Raw genomic sequence first — 20,749 nt, 5'->3', positions numbered from 1 at the left:
TGAGGCTGTGCAACCTTGAAGATGAAATATTTAAGAATTGCATACAATGATGTAGCTAGGCATACCTGAAGTACTTAAATGAGTAGTTTTTCTGAGCATCTGTTGTAAACGTAACACTCAAAAAGTACGGAATGCTTAGAGCTGTGTAAATGAATATTCATAGTATAGGGGTGTGGAAAGCATACTTGTGTGAAAGGAATGCACTTGTAAAAGTAGTTTTCATGGGTACAAATGGAAACAGTTGAAAATAATGCCCCCCCCCCCTCTTATATGTCTGATATTATTTTGAGTGTTGAGTATATTTGTAAATTGATAGGTGTGTGGTGGGGGCAACAACATGAGAGCTGATGACAAAATGTAAATTTCTTACTACACCCCTGAGTGGATGAGGGATGGGGTTGATGTGTATATAGCCCCTTTTGCACTCAGCAGAAAATTGTGTTACGGATCCCTTATGCATCATTAGCTCAGTTTTGTATGTGAAATTTTTGAGGTCGTAATAGTTTGGTGTAAAGGTTCGTTTGCCACTACTGGAGTTTATAACCAGCTGTAATATTACTATTCTGTTCACAGCATTATTGTTTAACTTTGACTAGTGTTTAATCTAGTGAAGATATAATTGAGTGTTGCACTGATGCATAATTATGTATTGTTAAACAGTAGCAATGCAGTTAATAAGGCAAAATAAGGTAAAAAGAAAATTAATCTGTTTTACTTCCAAGTAATATGAAGTAATATCCTGCAGTTGCTTTTGACATTTTCTATATGCTGTTATTATGTTTCAGTTTCTATGAGCCTGTTCATGTGATTATGTAATGCATAATTCCACCATACTTCACATGTATGAATGTAGAGACATTATACCATAGATTAGATATTTATATCTGCATTTTTGTTCTTATCTTTGGTCTATCTATATGTTCATCTATGCATGAGCTTGTGAGTTATGATGAAACAAACTTTCATTGGAAATTACATTACTGACTACTCATTGATTGCACATTCTCCTCAAACCTTCTCTGCAACTTAATACATACAGCTACATCTAAAGAAATCCAAGTCCCTCCGCACCACATGCTCCAGAGTGTTTAACCTCATTACCACAGTCAACAGAATGTGCTGGAGGGACAGATTCATCCCCCATTCTGGAATTATAGCGAAACTCACTGAACTAGGTATAAATCCCTACGTCACAAGATGGGTTGCCAACTGACAGAACCCACACTGTAAAAGTTGCAGACTCCAAATCTGACCTCAAAGCAGTGACAAGTGGAGTACCACAGGGTTCCGTCCTGGGACCTCTCCAGTTTGGTATCTACTTCTCTGAAGTACAGGCTAACACAGAAGGCCTCTGGCTAACAAAGTTCGCAGATGACTGCAAACTAGGAGCCATAGTCAAGTCCCCAAATGATGTGGACATCCTACAGAAGGGCCTCACTGAGACAGATGCCTGGTGTCAGAGCCATGGCCTCAAGCTCAATGCCAAAAAGTGCAGTGTCATCCCCTTTGGTAAAAACTCTGTACCCATAAACTACCACATAGGCAGCAATCTACTTAACACTGAATGCGTGATAAGAGACCTTGGGACCCAGGTGGACAGTAGTCTCTCCTTTGATAGTCATATCGCCACAGTAGTCAGGAAGTCCTTCTATATGGCATACCTCATCATAAAAGGGTTCTCATCCAGGAAAAAAAGAGGTCATTGTTCCCCTCTACTCGTCACTCATTAGACCCATTATCGAGTACAACGGCCCTTTTGGAATGTACCTCACAAGACATCTGCAGCAGCTGGAAAGGCCACAGAAGTATCTCACAAAGAGGATTACTGGCCTCAAACAAATGCCCTACACTGACCGCCTCAAAAAACTCCAGCTTTACTCCATAGCATATTGCCTACTCCGAGGTGATATCTGCCTAACATATAAAGTTATGTCACACCCAGAGCTGTTGGACATGCTACACCTAAAGAAATCCCAATCCCTCCGAGCTACACGCTCTAGTGACCTAAACCTTGTCACTACAATAAACAGGACATACTGGAGGGATAGATTCCTGTTCCATTGACTTCCTATACTCTGGAACAAGCTACCCATCTATGTCAAGCAAAGTTCTTCATTAGCACTCCAAGAAAAATCTTGATGAGTGGATTGGAAATAGGAAATACACCCCGGGGATCACTTCTGTGTCTCTGCCGGACAGTGGCACAGGAAAATAACTTTCTTGGGTGGCGTAAGCTATGGATCCTTGCTGGCTAGGCTTACATAGGCCTTTAGGCCGATAGCCTAGTACCTACCTATGAACCTATAACCCAGAGAGTGCCTATGCTATGGAATAGACTTTCCATACATGTCAAACAGAGTACCTCAGTGGCTCTCTTTAAAAGAAATCTTGATGAGTGGATAGGAAATAGAAAATTCACCCTGGGGATCACTCCAGTGGCTCTACTCGACAGAGGCAATGGGCTAGGCTTGTAAATGCTCCAGGGCCATTAGCCTAGTACACACCTATAAACCTATGAAAATCTAAGAAAGTAATTTTTTTTTCTAGGTGGTCAAACCTTCTCTGCAACTTAATAATATACAGTATACTAACTCTGTGACTGCTCAGCAGGGGGGAAAGGGGGAAATACCTTAACCTCACTGTCAGTCGATCTCACATTAAGACAGAAAATACACACATGTACAAACTCTCAAACTGGCTAACTGAAATCATAGCTGCTTGCACAGACATGCACTTTCATTCACCAGTTTCATATAATACACACACACACACACACACACACACACACACACACACACACAAGCTTCAGTTGTCAAGAGTACTTAGTAAGTGTCCAGAAACTTCTATTCAGCCTGGGTTATCAAATGAATTTTCAGAAATCTTCTCTCATGCCTTTTCAAACAATAAATTTCATGAGATATTCACGGGAATAGCATTTTTTCCTCCAAACAAAGCAGACAAAGCAGAGGTGTTTCAAAATATGTTCATCATTCCTACTACTGCTGTAGTCTTTAGGCTGTATGGGTTGTGTCTTGCCCAAGAAACAACCATCAAGCTTCCAAATGCTTTGGTTCCCTCCTACACTTCCACTTTGACTGCTGGTTTTCCCTCTTTAGCCGTCAGAGTGGAAAATGTCAATACTTTCTTGCCATCTTGTCAATAGGCAGTTCAAAATCTTTATAAGAACAGAGGGCAGCCTTTAGCTACTTTCTGTCAGATAAAGACCCGTCTGGGCAATCCTTCTGTATGTATATCTTTGTGTGTGTGTGTGTGTGTGTGTGTGTGTGTGTGTGTGTGTGTGTGTGTGTGTGTGTGTGTGTGTGTGTGTGTGTGTGTAATATATATATATATATATATATATATATATATATATATATATGTATCTATATATGTGTATATATATATATATATATATATATATACATACACATTACACACACACACACATTACATATATATATATATATATATATATATATATATATATATACACTCATTACACACACACACACACACATATATATATATATATATATTTATATATATATATATATATATATATATATATATATATATATATATATAGGTACATAGATAACTACAGACAGATATATCTTTTGAAAAAAAATACTTTTTTACTTTTATTTTATTTTAATGGTTTTGTCACTTTAAGAAACCCAGTATTTCTCTAATATCAAAAGTTTCCTGTTAAGAACTGCTATTTTAAAACTTTGGCTAGTTCAGGGGGTGGAGATGGGGTTATTTCGATATACATTGTACTACTTATATAAACTTTGTATTATTTAAAGAAAAGCTTTGTGTGGGGAAGTGTTTTAATTGGGCAGAGATTACTTTAATACTTGTGTTCACTCTGAAGTAAATTTAGTTTGAAAGAAAATGGCAGATAAGTTGTCACAAAGGGGTTTCTGACAGGAATTTAGTTTACTTCTTGTGCATTACAGGGTTTTGAGGACTCAGTATGTGTGTGAAGGTTTGTGTGCTGCTTGTGCAAGCTATTTAACAACTTACCTTCAAAATAACTCATTCCAGCCTTTCTTACTGCATCCAAAGCAACTTCCTTGGTCACAGTATGGATACTTATCCCACTCCTGCTGGTTAAACGTCCATTGTTCTTGGAAAGAAGAAAAATAACTTACCAAACAGTCCTTGCTTACTGTTGGGGCACAGTCTTCACCTCTCCAGCTTCCTCTTTTATAGTCTTTTCAGCTGCCTTTAACCGTGGTGTCAGCCACATCTTCTTTGGCCATTCCAGTGTCCAAACTGCACACAAAAAACATGTTTACTAGGGATGGAGAAATGCTGTAAGATGCTACTGGAAGAGACCTCTTGATGGGGCAGAAATTCCTTCTCCTAGTTGTTTATCAGGGATATTTACAAAGAAAAAAAAGAAACAAAAAAAAAAAAAACAAAAGGTTAAATATTTTATACATAACATGCCTTCTGATGAAGAAAGGTAATTTTCTTACCTTAGCCAAGAAATTGTTGCACACAGTCAGTCCTGGTACATGTAATACAGTACCTGTAATTCAGGTCAGTAGAAGCATTTCTGTTGAAGATATGTCAGATGCCAAGTCTCTGATCCTGAGAAAATTTGGCCCTCTCATCTTCCTTTGGAGGAAATTTTCTTTTCTCAGATTATAGCCAGGATGAATGAGTTTTTTTTTTTATGGGAACAAATGGATATTCCCCCTGAACTGTGGATATATTATGAATGTAACAAGTGGGTAAGCCTCATTCTACTCCTATACCTTTACTAGTGCCAGCCTTGAAGGATGTATATAATGCTGCCTGTAACAGCCCTGATCCATAATCTTCAAACCAAGAAGCACTTATTTTCTCTCCTTAGATTTGACCCTGCAGTCATTACCACATCTTTGCCAGTATGTAAGTGACTCATTGTATCATCCAACCTTTCTCCTGTGGACAAAAAATTTTTTCTTCTTCGAATTTGGTGTATAGAATTCTTAACTATCAACCTCATTTAGAAATGTGTGCTTTTTTGTATAGACAGTTTGAAAGACCTAGCTACCACTCTTTCCCCTGAAGGTAGTGCCTATCTCAGTTCTGTTGTTTCTAGCAATTCTCAAGTACAGTATCTAAACTTTCTTTAAGGAGTGTAAATGATTCTGCAGATACTCTCTCTAGGGCCACTGCTTCTGTTACTGCTTTGAGGAGGAATGTCTGGGTACATCAACAACTTTTCTGATGAGGTAAAGTCTGAAATTTTAAGTTCAGCTTTAGATACGGAGGTTTTATTTAGCCCATCTGTTATTCAGGTCATCAAACAATTTGATGATAGAGTAAAACAAATTCATGGAGTTTCCAAGATTTTCCATCCTCTGCTTTCAAATCTCCTAAATTCTCTTTCTTGTATAAAAAACAGTACAAACAAGTCCCTGCCTTCTCAATCCAAACAGGGCAATAAAAAGGAGATGACAAGAGGGGAACAAAAAGAAGCAAGGATCCTTAACTAAAAAGGAACAGTCTACAGCTACTGAATAGCTGTATCAGTATTCTTACCCCATCCACTCCTGCCCCTGTCTTTCAAAACTTGTCCCAGAACATGGCTCTCTACATTCCCCTTTGACAACACATTATGACAGACTTGTGGGTGTTAAGTGTGGTTCAGGAGGGCTACATTTGGCAAAAAATATAGACACCTTCTTTTAGGGGAGTTCCTTCCCACCCTACAAACCAAACCGAATTTTCCTCCTCAGGGTCTTCAGCACTTAATCACTCTAGGAATCATAGAACCAGTGTCATTAAATCAAAGGGGTTAAAGGCTTGTTTTAGAATATTTCTGGTTATCAAAGAAAGAGTCATCTTGGAGATCAGTTCTAGATATTCATTTCCTAATTCTGAATGTCAAAGTTTCAAAATTCAAGATAATGACCCTTCAGTGTCTGTTACCTCTACTTCCTGGGGGAAGCTTTATAGTGACATTGGCCCTAAAGGGTGCATAACATCCAACTGTAAAAGGCAACGCAAAAGTTCTCAGATATTCTGTGTTTGTGTGTGTGTGTGTGTGTGTGTGTGTGTGTGTGTGTGTGTGTGTGTGTGTGTGTGTGTGTGTGTGTGTCTGTATTACTCTGGGTTATTTACTGCTTTAAAGGTGTTTATAGAGTGTGTAGCTCTACTTATAGGTCATTACAGACTGAAGGGCATTCACATTTTTCCTTATTTAGATGATTTACTTAGCTTTGCAGAGTCTATTACTAGATGTCAAAAATCATCAGTATGGATTTCATCTTTTCTGATCAGTCTAAAGTTCTAGATAAATATTTAAAATCCTCATTGATCCTGTGGCAAATGATTGTCTTTCCAGAATGTTTATAGACATTGTACAGCAAAAGGCTTTTTTTGGTGCAAGAAAAAGATTTTTATCTGGAAACTTTCCTGACCTTCTCAGTCCATTCTCTGCCTTCAGCCAGAGAGTATCTCAGATCCTGGGGTACATGGCATGCATAATTCTTATGATTCCTTCTGCCTGGTTACACATTAGAAAGATTCAATGGCTTCTAAGAAAACACAGACCTAACATTTGCATCTTCTAGGATTTCTGATTCCAATCTTTGGCTTTGTAAAAAAGAAATTGCAGTAACGCAGACTTCACATTCAAGCAAATTCTGGTCTCCTATTTTCTCCTCTACCTCAAAGTCAATCTGTAACCACAGATTTTGCTTTTGGGACGGTTGCAATGTGGATAAAGGTGCAAGACCTGTGGGATTCCTCAGACAGATTAAAGCACATAAATGTCAGAGATGTTGGCTGTGATCTATGGTTTAAAATCTCTTTATTATCTATAGTTACCAGGACTTCTCCAGGTGACGATACCATAGTAATGTCATATGTCAACAATCAAGGGGGAGGTACAAGGGGTCATACCCTCTGTGCGGGCTGGCAGTGATGGCTTGGCAGGTAGATCTTCAGCACTCAGTAACCCTCCAATCATCCTAAATTCCATCAGAGCAAAACATAGTGGCAGACAAGCTTATCAGGTCCAAGATAGACCTTCAGAAATGAAAACTGAATGAGAGTGTCTTCCAGGAATTGAATCAGTTATAGAGAGCACCTCAAGTAGATCTGTTTTTGTTCTTTCAAAACATACAACTCAACAAATTCTGCTCCAGGATTCTCCGGGAAAACAGATGTTTTTTTATTCTCATGGATAGGAATGTTCCTTTACGCATTTCCACCTTTTCCATTGATGTATAGAATAATTCTGAAGATTCAGAAGGACTCCATGAAAATAATTGCAAATATCCCCTTTTGGCCAGGCTGCATTTGTTCTTGCATCTTATGGACTTGGTCAAAGAAGCTCCCATAAGCTTCCTCACAAGCTGTGCCTACACTTACAAGACAGGAGGAGTTCTCCAGGTGACAATACCATAGTAACCTCAGTCACAAACATCTTCAATTAACTGCCTGAATGATTCATTTCTAACTCTTTTTCAGGAACCTCTTTTTAAAAGAAGTGCAGCATGTATTAAAGGAGGCAGGAAAATCTGCTACTAGAAAATTTTATATTGGGAAGTAGAAACAAAATTATATTTGGTACCTAGCCAATAACCAGGGCCATATCAGGAATTATGTACAACTGGTGCTCAAATATTTGTGTGAGTTATTAGCTTAAGGCTTTTCATACTCCACTGTCAAGGTACATCTTATGGTCATTTCAACATGTCTGCTTATAGATCCTCCACTTTCTTCAAAGTTTTTGGTAAAACAGTTTCTGAATGGAGTGTTAAACCTGAGACCTCTTTACAAATAAGTTACTCCTTCTTGGGATCTTAACGTATGCTAGAAAAGTTAACCACATCTCCATCTGAACCTGCACATCAAGCAGACTTTAGGTTTGTTACTGAAACGTTTTCTCATTGCTCTGACATCTGCAAGAAGAGTATCTGAGTTGCAAAGTTGTCATGATGGATGAATCATGATTTTCCATAGGAAATAATAATAAACAGAAGAGTTTGAGATATAAACATAGCAGGAGGTTTGCCAGAAGGCATTTCTGAGATTTGCTTTGCTTTTAAATAAGATAGCACACCTTTCCAAGGACAAAATGCAATGAAGTGTTCAAACTACACGTTTGCTAATGCTTGTATATGTGTGTGTATGTTGGGGTGGGGTAGGACTGTGTTTACAAATCTGCAAAAGTATTTTCAAATTTTTCATACTTAAGAGAAACAATTGATGTCATGTAGTTCTATCTCACCGTAATTCTTGCTGGATGGGTTCAGAGCCGATATTCGACTCTGACTCAGCCGATACTAAAGCTCGAGAGCTTTTATTGGCTCGAGGCTAACCCCTATCCCATGGTGCCTCACGGCAATTCCCCAGATCTTGTTTGCCATGAAAGCTTCAAGGTTGTCTCCTTACTGGTTCGTTGGCTAAGTAAAAGATTTATTTACTAATTCTTGCTTTTTTCTGCACCTTTTTTCCATATCTTGATTCTTGTAGTTTCCTTGTAGATTCTAGCTTATTGTGTGATTGCAGTGAGTGTTTGACCCATATTTCCCCCCCCTTAGGAAAGTACGACCCATTTCAGTTAGACATCTGTAGTTGCCCGTTTAGGTTAATGGGCCTTTCCTCCCTGTATGTTTCTTCAAAAAAAAAAAAAACAAAAAAAAAAACAAACAAATAGAATCTTTCTCTTCTCTATCTTTACTGTTCTTGTTGGAATTATCAGTAGATAGTAGTTTGGTATAGTTAGTGTTGGTATCTTTCTAGGTAGCTTTTCAGTTTGTTCCTGTTAGCATGTCTAAGGAAAAGGACAGAGAACATAAAGACCATCGCCCTTTGGGGTTTAAAAAAATGTGATAAATGCTTGCAAAAGATGTCTTTGACGGATAGTCACACTAGCTGTGTGTGTACTGCTTAGACGAAACACATTTGCAAGAGCCCTGTGCCTTTTGCCATGCCTTAAGTACTAGGGTTTTGAACAGGAGGAAACAAAAGTTGATTGATATGGGTCTTATGACCAGTTCCTTCCAGGAACAGCTGGAACTTGGTCAGACAGCTCCTAAAACTTCTAAACGAAAATCATCGGCTCCAGTTTTGGAACCATCAAAAACGTCCAAAGCATCGCAGCCAAGGAGTTCTGGCTCCGATTCAGCTTCTTCTCTATCGGTACCGTCGGTCTCTTCAGTGCCGAGGCAACCTTCGGTACCGAGACAATTACCTGACATTGACCCTGTCTCACCTACATTGAGATCTCCTATTTTGGAGAGGAGGAGATCTCCTTCTGTCTCCACTCGGTCCTCCAGGACACTCTCAGATGAGGACATCAAGCGGGTGGTGAAGAGGTTGCTTTCTGACCCAGCTCTGGCAAGAAAATTGGTTCCTCCGGACCCAAAGGCTTTGGAGCTGACCCCTTTGCAAACCACTGCTCCTCCTCTGACTGCTTCACTCTCGGAGCCAATCACTTCAGGTTCATCGATGTTGGATCCATCATTTCCAAGGATTCTTCCTACTTCCTCAGAACTGATAACTTTATCCTCAGTGGCTCAGTCAGGAGCCAAGGGATCTGGTAGCCGATGCTCTCGAGTCGACTCTGAGGGGGATAGTCACCCTGGGTTTTCTTCGGAACTGACCCTCCCTCTAGACGCTTTGGCTCGACTCAGCTCGGTTCCCACATCTGCTTTGGAGCCACTTCCCCTTGCTCGGAGCCGACCATCTATTTCCTCGGAGTGGAGGTCTTCTTCTGAGCAGGGAGGAAAGGCTTTCGAGGCAATAGAGAAGGCTTTATCCTCTGCAAAAGCCATACCTTTGGAACCGATGTCCCACCAGCAGCCAGAAGCAACCTCTTCTCCCCTGCCACCCCCACAGTATAGAAAACCAGAGACTCAAGCAGTCCCCATTGGAGGTGCCCCCTCTCCTGAGACCTCCCCAGATTATCCCACTGAAGAGCTCCCTCGGAAGAGACTTTGCAAGAGGAAGCATGTTGACTCACCCGAGTCTGTCACATCTGACACTGATTTGGAGGAATCAGAAGGGTCCCCTAGATCCCCCTCGAAGGATGTCTCTTTTTCTGACCGCCTAGAAATCCATAGACAGAGGGGTGATTGGAAGACCTCTAACCCTACTGAGCATGAATCAGTGTATCTTGAGGCCTTTGGTTCCCGACCTTCCACCTCCTGGGTGACACCTCCTTATGACCAGCTCTTAGGGGTCATATCAAGGAAAGCCTGGGCCTCCCCAGACACAGTAGAGCCCATCCCGAGGAGGCCAAACAAATTCATGACTGCACCTGAAGATAAGTCCTTTCTTTCCAAAGGAGTTCCCATTGATGCTATGGTGGTAGCAGCGGCCACCAAGAAGGAGTTGTCTGAAACATCTTCTAATATCCATCCTCCTAACAAGGAGTCCAGGACAATGGGAAGCATACCTTCTCTTCAGCGGCATTTACTCTAAGATCACTGAATTACCTTATCCATTTCACTCGACTTCACAGGGATCTCCTGGAGGAGTTGGGAGATACCCTTCAGGGCTCAGTAGCTCCGGAATCCACGGATAATGTTTTTGCACAGGTATCCACACTTACACTGATAGCTAACTCCTCCATGATGCTGATATCGTATGCAGCAGATGGTGCGTGTAGGGCAGCCGCTGCAGGAATCTCTCTCAGGAGACATTCTTTGATGTGTCTTTGCAAATTCACAGAATCCTTTAAGTCTTCCTTCACCAACGTCCCCTTTGATGGTTCATCTCTTTTTGGACCTCAGGTGAAAGAGACATTGACGAGGTGTGAGCAGGAAGGGAAAACCTTATCTGCTGTCGGAGTCAGTTTCTCCCTTCTGTCTAGACCCTATCCCAAGGGTCATACAGGACAGAAAATGTGGTTCGTAAATCCCAAAAAGGTTTCCCTCAGGCACAAGGTCAACCCTCCCCTAGAGGCAGAGGGGGAGGATATAATGGAAGATGCCATCCCCGTGGCAGAGGACGTCCGCAACACCAGGGAGATAGAGAAACCTTCTTTGATCATCCCTTCCATCTCCCCTGAGGGGTTGCCCGACTGTCCGTCTCTGGAGGCAGTCGGAGGTCGTCTATCGCTGTACCCAAACGCCTGGCTAAACATTTCACAAGATCATTGGGTACAGACCATAATATCCAGAGGTTATCTAATCCCCTTTGTTTCTGATCCCCCAGTAAACTGGTCTCTACCAGATGTGCCACCCATTCAGCTAGACTGTGCAACATTGGAGGTTATCTCGTTGCTGCAAAAAAGAGTCATCCAAGAAGTCCCCACAGAGCAAATAGGATCCGGAACTTACTCTCAATACTTTTTAGTTCCAAAAAAGACAGGGGACTGGAGATCAGTTCTAGATCTCAGCAGACTCAACAAGTCCATAAAGAAATCGAAGTTCCGAATGATCACTCTGCAGTCGATATTTCCCTTCATCAGGAAAGACAATTGGATGTGCTCAATAGATCTTCAGGATGTGTACTACCACATCAAAATGGACAGGCACTCCAGAAGACACTTATGCTTCCGAATGGGAGCCAGTCATTTTCAGTTTTGAACACTGCCCTTTGGCCTCACTAAAGTCCCCAAAGTGTTCACCAAATGCATGGCAGTGGTAACGGCTCACCTGAGACATCAATTATTCTAGGTGTTTCCGTATCTAGATGACTGGCTCCTCACTGCTACCACCAAGCATCAACTGATCCGAACCAGGGACGAGACTCTATCCTTGTGCACCAGTTTAGGAATCACAGTAAACTTAAAAAAAATCAGCCTTATCTCCATCGCAGCAAGACTAACACCAGAAAGAGGAGAATCATTACGCAGCCAAGTCAGATCCTTGCTAAACAGTCACAATGTCCAGGCCAGGGTAGTCCTTCAAGTTCTAGGGGGACTATGGTTTCCTCCATTCTATTAGTTCCTCTAGCCTGTCTTCACATGAGAGTACTTCAGTAACTACTATTTGCCCAATGGTCAATGCAGGATCTTCCCCTGTCTCATCAGATTCTTATCACAAACACCTGCAAGAAGGATCTGATATGGTGGTTGCATACGGAACAACTTCTCCTAGGTCGTCCTCTTGTTCCTCCTCAAAAAAGGCAGTTTTGGCCATGGACGCCTCCCAGATAGGGTGGAGGGGGCATTATCTGAGAATGACAGTCCAAGGTACTTGTCAGAACAATGAGAACCACTTGCATATTAATGTTCTGGAGATGAGAGTGGTGCTATATGCATTGCAAGCACTTCACAGCTCTCTTCCCACCAGGACAATTGTGATTCAATCAGACAAACATGTCTGCTGTGTGTTACATAAACAAGCAAGGGGGAACCAAATTTTACCCACTTTGCTGAGAGGCCTTAAGAGTTTGGAAATGGGCGAAGGACACTCAACGCTTTTTGGTAGCAATGCACATCCTGTGGAAGTCCAGTGTGATAGGAGACAAACTCAGTCGAGCAATCCTCATGCCTCATGAGTGGTCCCTGAATGCAGAAGTTGTGAAAGAGATCTTTCACAGATGGGGCCAGCCTTGCTGCGACCTATTTGCCACACACCTGAACACCAAATGCAGCAGCTACTTTGCCCTAATTCCCCATCTGGGGATGTCACCCAGGGATGCTGTAGTCCACGATTGGCCCCCGGGGCTCCTTTATGCCTTCCCACCTTTTCCTCTCATTCCAAAGGTAATACAGAAAGCGAAACAGTTTAGCAGTACACTGATCCTCATTGCTCTTTACTGGCCTCATCAAGTCTGGTTTCCCTTCCTGTGGCCCTACCTCTTGGAGGAACCATGGATTCTGGAACCATCTACAGACCTCCTGATTCATCAATCGGGGCACTTCCATCCTACCATCCACACCCTAAAATTGACAGCATGGCTGCTCCAGTTCCACGTATAGCCAGGTGCGTTCCACTTTCACCTTCATTCAAACACATTCTGATTTCTTCCCACAAGCCTTCCACTAGGAGGTTATACTCCAGCAAATGGAAAAGGTTCTCTATTTGGGCTGTAAACCAAGGTTTAGATCCATATATAGCTCCTATAGAATCTATTTTGTCCTTCCTTGCGTCCATCTTTCATGAAGGAGCTGCGGCTGCTACAGTTAGAGTTCGGTTAGCTGCCATCTCTAATTACCATTTTGGCTCCATGGGAAATCCCATCATTTCCCACTCTTTGTGCAAAACCTTTTTGAAGAGAGTTCTCCTTCTCAGGCCTCCAATCAAACAGCCACCAGAACCCTGGGACCTAAACTTAGCTCTCACATCCTTAATTTCTTCCTCCTTTGAGCCCTCTTCTTCATCGGATCTGAAATTATTATCTTGGAAAACACTATTCTTCGTAGCCATAACCTCTGTTAGGAGAGTCTCAGAATTACAAGCTCTTACTATTCGACCTCCTTACATTGTTTTCTACAAGGATAGAGTCTCACTTAGGACTAACCCTTCCTTTCTTCCCAAGGTATGTTCAGAACATAATCTTAACACTGCTATTGAGCTACCAGTGTTTTTTTCCAAATCATTCTAATAAATCTGAATACAGGCTACACCAGTTGGACGTCCACAGAATTCTCAGGTTTTACCTACACAGGACTAAAGAATTTAGAAAATTAGATCAACTATTTGTTTCCTTTTTGGACAAAAATAAAGGCTTGCCTGTTTCTAAGGTTACCCTTTCAAAGTGGCTTTCAGATTGCATTTCCTTTGCTTATCAGACTGCTGGCAAACAGTTACCCAGCAAAGTTAAAGGCCACTCTACAAGGGCAGTATCAGCTTCATGTGCCTTTAGATCTAGGCTCCCAGTTGATACTATTTGTGCAGCAGCTACTTGGGCAAGACCACATACCTTTGTCACTCTTTACAAATTGGATTTGGCCTCCTGGGACAGGTCATCCTTTGGGTCCACTGTGCTGAAGAGTCTCTTTGCTTGAGCCACCCGGGATAAAGTTGCTAGGGATGCTGTCCCATCCAGCAAGAATTACGGCGAGATAGGACTACATAACATAAAGAAGTTATGTACTTACCATAACGTTCCATGTTTGTAGTCCATCTCACCTACATTCTTGCGTCCCTCCCTCCTGCCCCCTTCCTGGAGGATCTGGTGGACTATACTTATGCTGTCTGACCTGGTTGTAGTTGTTGTCCACCTGGCATGGATAATGTTACATTATGTATTATATATATATATATATATATATATATATATATATATATATATATATATATATATATATATACATATATAGTTTCATAACTATTAGGTTCTTATTGCTTTCTTGCAAGCAAGATCTGGGGAATTGCCATGAGGCACCATGGGACAGGAGTTAGCCTCGAGCCAGTAAAAGCTCTCAAGCTTTAGTATCGGCCGAGTCGGAGCCAAATATTGGCTCTGAACCCATCCAGCAAGAATGTAGGTGAGATAGACTACAAACATGGAATGTTATGGTAAGTACATAACTTCTTTTTTTTGTCTGTTGCTTTTCTTGATATTTTGCCTCACATCAAACTGCCTGCTCAGAATGACTTCCTTCCCACTAACTGAAGCAAACATAACTGCAAACAACAGTTTGAATTTGGGGCTCAATTTTTTGAAGACTTTCTGAGCGATAGGTTGCCAACATCACTGTAAATTGTAATTATCTGCACGCAGTGGCAGCGCTTCTACAAAAGCTAAAATGATGACATCATGACATAGGTAGAGAGAAAAACAAAAAAAAGACTATACTGAATTAAGCATAGCTATGACTACATAAAAAAGCTATTTCTAGCTGATGAAATACCAGGCCACAATCCGTATTTTGCATGCTACATCATGGTCCATACTTTTTAACTTTGAAAAAAAAATCGCAACCTGAGTGCACTAGCACAGCTAGAAAAACAAATAAGACCTGAGCTAAGAAAGGTTCTGAGGGCTGAAAACGTTGCCCAAGTTGACATCACTTCTGAATAAGTACACATCAATGATCATTTAGCTATCACCCCTTCATAACCTAGAAGTAGTGTGTGTTCAAGTTAATGCTTTGATCTTTACTATATTAATTCTACAATCTGAATGCATCATCTCAGGCACAATAAAACTGCTTTCCAGACCACATACAGTAACACTGTAACATCTGCGGATATTGGATGCATTTTTATCTAAACAAAATCAGCTAAATACAGCCTGTCAAACAAAAAAAGAAAAAAGGTAAAATCATAGGTTCATAGGTTGGTGTTAGGCTATCGGCCCTAGGGCCTATACAAGCCTAGCCATAACAATTCCCTGGCTATTTCTTCCCACACTGTTTACTTCCCTGGACTCCTGTCTAGCAGGGCAACTGATGTGATCCCCGGGATTCATCAACTAAACATTTTGCCTGACTACCAAAATAATATTTTAAACTGCCTGTAAACAGTAAATAGCTCAGTGCATGCAATCATTGGACTTCACCAGGCTGCAGATCATCTTTTTCATACATAGCATTTCAAGACTTGAGGAACCACAGGAGATGAAAATACATGGCTTGGTAACATTGTAACAAACTGATATCCCTAGCTCTCCTTAGTAATACTTTTCTGCTGCTACAGGGCAAGCATCATACCTCTCAACTGTCCAGATGTTTGCCTCGTATTTTTGGTCTGGTTCTCATAAATTTTGTATTTTTTCTGGCAAATCACCAAGACTAAAGTCAATAATGACATTCATTTGAATTTCAGACTTCAAGTTCACATCCTTCAGAAAATGCATGCTAACACAGATCCTGTGTTATTCAGTTAACTTTCTAAGTTTTTAAAAGCAATATAAAATCTGTCCCTGTTTTTGGACCTTTGTTCTCCCATTATTTTAGGTTTTGTCCAGATTTCTTGCCCCCAAGAGTTTGAGAGGTATGTTCACCACTGCAGTCCAGTACAACACCTGAAGTGGACTTGCTGCTCTTCTCAACCACTGGTGAATCTCCCAGTTTTCTCTATAATCAATTGTGAATGAGTTCCCAAGATAGTTTTTTTTTTTATTTTTTTTAAAATACTTGCTTGGATTTCAAAAAAGAAAATGAGGAGAGGGAGAGACGGTCAAAAAGTGAAACAGAGAAATGAATCCAAGTCAGGCACATTAACTGAAATCAATTTACAAATACAAAAACTTTAAATAATAACAGTGCAACAGATCAAAAGATAAAAGATAGCTTGAAAAAACATTATAATAGCAAAATAATGTTTCACCATGAATCACCTTGTGCAGTAATAAATAGGAGTGTATCCAATTCTACACATTACATCCTAATGATATTTTATATGCATGTTAACATTTATACTTGCCAAGCATTCAGTCCTTCCTAGTATACAATACAAGATCGTCATGTTAAGTCAATCAAGCCAGTAATATAAACGTGTGCTGAGCATATGATAATCCCAACAACATCAAACTCTCAACATCACAAGCCCTTTAGATAAGCATCCCTGTTTCATTACATCCTGCCTACACAGTGTCCTCACTAGGCATGGTGGGACTGGTCCCATCAAAAAACATAAAACTAAAACAAAATAGAAAAAAATAAATACAGTGTCATACCTTCATGGTGGCAATTCTTTTTATGTTCTTTCTTACCTGGCAGTGGAGGAGGAGATGGGGGAAGAAATAAAATATTTCTTCTTCATGTCTGCCTGGTTGTCGGCTCTTCACACCACCGCTCTGACCTGAGTCAGACTACTTCTGCCTGGTGCCCTGCCCTTCTGCACTGAAGTTTGAAACGAACGGTCGGCGGTCGCTGTGTACGTTGTAAAATCAAACTTCAGTTCACACTTCACACAAGTTATCAGACTTCACTTAACTACACTGTCTTCAGTACTTCTAAATAAAAAATAAAAAAACTGTTGGGACTGTTGCTTGCTGGCTGCTCTCTCGCAGTCCCACTCAGCTGTACCATTAATTCTTCTTCTACACTGCACAGCTCCTGAGTTCCAGGTCTGACCCTGTCTAAACTAACACAATTTTATACTACTAAAAGTAAACCAAGTCAAACTGTCTCAGTCATGAAAGAAGCACTCGCCACTCAGCTTTGCACTTGTCTTGCCTTGAATTGGATTCAGATATTCATTAGCTGCTACTGCACCTGTACAGAAGCACGTTGCTGCTGCCTAAACGTAAACACTCAGACAGTCACAGCCCTTGTGCCCGCAGCCGAATTCCAACTGGTAGGCCGCTCATGATGCTGACATCATCGCGCACATGACGATGTCAGTGGAAGATTGCCAAGGTGGAAAAATATTTAAAAAAGGCCACAAAATGAGTGAATTAATCGGGAATAAAGGGGGCTGATGGGAAATTCATGGCACCCCATTATTTGGACCGCAAAATCTTTAAATGCCGAGAAATGCAGCACAGTTGAGAGGTATGGGTGGGTGCTGATTTGAGGTTCTTAACATGAAAGACTGAAGTTTTACTCTCTATTCTAATTCTGCTAGAAGAATATCTTGGTTACAAACATTATTTCATTTACCGCAAAGACATAGCTTCTTTGAGAACTAATCCTTCTTTTTATGGCTAAAGTGGTGTCATTGTTTACCTTGAGCTGGTTTATTAATCTCCCTGTCTTTTTCCAGAACCCAAAAATAAGTGAGAAAAAAATTGTCAGACTCTGGATATTCATAGGCAGCACAAATACTACCTAGACAAAACTCAATCCTCCAAGAAAGATGATCAGCTGTTTGTCTCCCTTTGAAGGAAAGAGAAGATAAGAGCCAGTGTCAAAGCAGACAGTTTTGAAATAGTTGTCTCATGATATATATATATATATATATATATATATATATATATATTTTTTTTTTTTTTTTTTTTTGCTATTCACAACATAACAGGCCACTTCTTCTGTGGCTTTCTCAATAGGGGTTGACTCGAGCAGGATGGACTCCTTTTCCAGATCAAAAACAGGTTTTGCTAGGATCATTCTCCAGAGGCTCCTTGGTTATAAATTTCTTTCAACTCCCTTTTTATCTAAGCTATGGTTTGTTTGTTTGTGACTTTCAGCTTTTCCCAGTTAGGGGTCGCCACAGCAGAACTCCGGTCCGCTAATGATTGGTTGTGGATTTTTACGTACTGGGTTACCAGCCCTGATGCATAACCTTCAACGAAGGTACGCCCCATTCACGTATGCCTCCACACAGAAGACGCTCTAGCTGAGAATCGAACGGGACAACGTCTTGTTATGAAGCGACAATGCTACCGCAGCACCATCACCACAGATTTTATCTAAGCTATGGTAATTTACCTAAATATTGTCTAAGTAGAATTACAATGACAGTAGATGTTCTAATAGATCACTGCCGCAGTATTCATCACCTCCCTACAGCCCCTCTCTGTAGTTGGTCTATTATATTGCTAGGATGGGCTTGTGTATGTATATGTGTGTATATATATACATATATATATATATATATATATATATACATATATATGTATATATGTATATATATATATATATATATATATATATATATATGTATATATATATATATATATATATATATATATATTATGTGTGTGTGTGTGTGTGTGTATATATATATATATATATATATATATATATATATATATATAATTATTTTATCTATCATGATTACTAAGTTACCATGTAAACAACTGCTTTGTCTGACAAGTGAACTGTATCTGTAGTTGCAATATTCTGTTTTGTTTTTATGAGGAGCTTTTCTCCTCGGGCCTCTACTGAAAATGGACATATATCCAGTTAGACTAGCCCGGTCAACAAATGTAAAATAAATAAAAAAATATATATATATATATATATATATATATATATATATATATATATATATATATATAGTGTGTGTTACACGCACACACACACACACAGACACGCACACACTTTTTTTTTTAATTTAATTTAATTTTAATTTAATTTAACATTTATTTACTGGGAAAGTCTGACTTGGAACAAAGCCAATTTTTAGAAGAGGCCAGGGGAGAAATGCTCCAGACTCATGTCCTTGTAAAAAAATACACACACACATATATATATATATATGTACACGCACACATTTGTAGGTATTTTAAATGTCCTACCACTTTCCATTTCAGGAATATTACCTGGCTTCTTTGGTCATAAAAGCTCTGAAACATTTAATGCTTTAACTGTTTTTATATGAATCTCTGCTTGAGCTCCTGGCAGTCAGAGTGTGGAAGGTGCCCTCAGACTTTAAAAAGCTGACTGGGTTAGTCATATCCTTTGTTGATAAAACCCAAGAAGCTTAGACTGCTGCAGCAGTGATCTATTAGAACATCTACTGTTATGGTAGTTTTACTTATACAATTGCACTTTCTTTGAGAAATTGCAGTTTTGCACTTAGATTATAAAGATAGTGTCTTACATTGTTGCTCATATTTCTGAGTGTTGAGCAAGGTTATGGAGGTGATTTGCTCTGCTCCTCACACACACACACACACACCTACTTAATATCCATAAATATCTGACTAACTGTAAGAATTAATGTGTTTATTTCATCAACATATTACCCACCATTGTAATCTCCATATCAAAGCTAGTTGGCTAGCTCTCTATCAAGCAAAAGGCCACCATATTTGCATGTGTTTTGTATATGAGCTTCTTAGGATGGGCCACATTTTCCAGCTAGGAATTTGAAATTGCACATCTTTCATAGGGTCCTTGCTCCTACTCTTCTTCATGTTTCTGTCCATTGTGGATCAGCATTTGTTAGAACATTGTGCCAAAGCCTTCTGACGTATGGCCCAATTCCATGATTTCTTCACTCCAGGTGTCAAGCAGATATCTTTCACATATTAACAGGCTTGTCAAAAAAATGAAGTCCCAGCAATGTGCAGACATGCAAGTGTGTTAGAATAAACACAGAACCATGTCGTGTGTGTGTGTGTGTGTGTGTGTGTGTGTGTGTGTGTGTGTGTGTGTGTGTGTGTATATATATATATATATATATATATATATCTACACACACACACAGACACACACACACATATATAGTATTTGCCCCTTGATTAATGTATGCCACCAAAAGCAACATGAGTTCCTTCTGCCCCTGCTCATCTAGTCATGTTTAATTATATGTTAATTGCCTTGGTTGTTTAGTTTTTTTTTATAGGTTATTGTTTGTACTTGTTAGTTGTATTGCTTCTTTGGCTGCTGTCAGATTTGATTTTACCCTACTAATTTATATAATTCCATTACTCTAGCGGGGTCCCCAAGATTCAGTACTCCTACTAGCAAAAAAAGAGGAAAATTTATATTTATTTTTAATGTGTATTTTACAAAAATGAAGCATGTGACTCAGCAATGCTAAGTGACTATGTTTTTCTTAGGCCCAAGAATTTCCCACTGAGCTTCCAGTACAGAAATCGGAAGAAATGGCCAGCATTAATGAACAAGATCCCTCAAAGAATTCAGCAGTAGCAGCAGCAGAAGAAGCTGACAGTCCTCCTACATCTTCTGTTTCTCCTGAAGTGTGTCATAACTTTGTATCTGAGGAATCTGAAAGCCTGGAAAGTTTCATGGACAAGGAAGATATGCAAAGAAAGTTGTCACTGCCTGCGCAGGTATCTTGTGTGTCCAATACTAATGCACATTCTTTAATAAAAATCTATTGTACCACTTTGCTGTCTTAAAGAAAATCCTAGACACATGCTGTTGACTCTGTATTTCTGTTTCCTGGCTAATATTTTAAATTTTCTTCCTTTTACTCTAAGAAACTCTTTTAAAGCACTAACAAGCGAATGCCTAAACCACACCTGTCCCTGTGCA

The 20,749-nt window shown here is 40.0% G+C and overlaps 1 protein-coding gene across 1 annotated transcript in view; it reads left to right on the top strand.

Annotated features, from left to right (window-relative positions):
- The window catches only part of LOC122803869, a 1,036,817-nt gene that overhangs the window by 316,676 nt on the left and 699,392 nt on the right, over positions 1 to 20,749 (top strand). Inside the window, exon 4 of the mRNA XM_044073549.1 lies at positions 20,311 to 20,544. Within this exon, the coding sequence (XP_043929484.1) occupies positions 20,311 to 20,544 (234 nt within the window). The remainder of the gene's footprint in view (positions 1 to 20,310; positions 20,545 to 20,749) is intronic.

The sequence above is a fragment of the Protopterus annectens genome, chromosome 6.part0 (assembly GCF_019279795.1).
Source record: "Protopterus annectens isolate FY-2018-M chromosome 6.part0, PAN1.0, whole genome shotgun sequence".
NCBI classification, from domain to species: domain Eukaryota; kingdom Metazoa; phylum Chordata; order Ceratodontiformes; family Protopteridae; genus Protopterus; species Protopterus annectens.
Note: the sequence above shows the minus strand (reverse complement) of the source record. Positions and strands in the feature narration are given on the sequence as shown.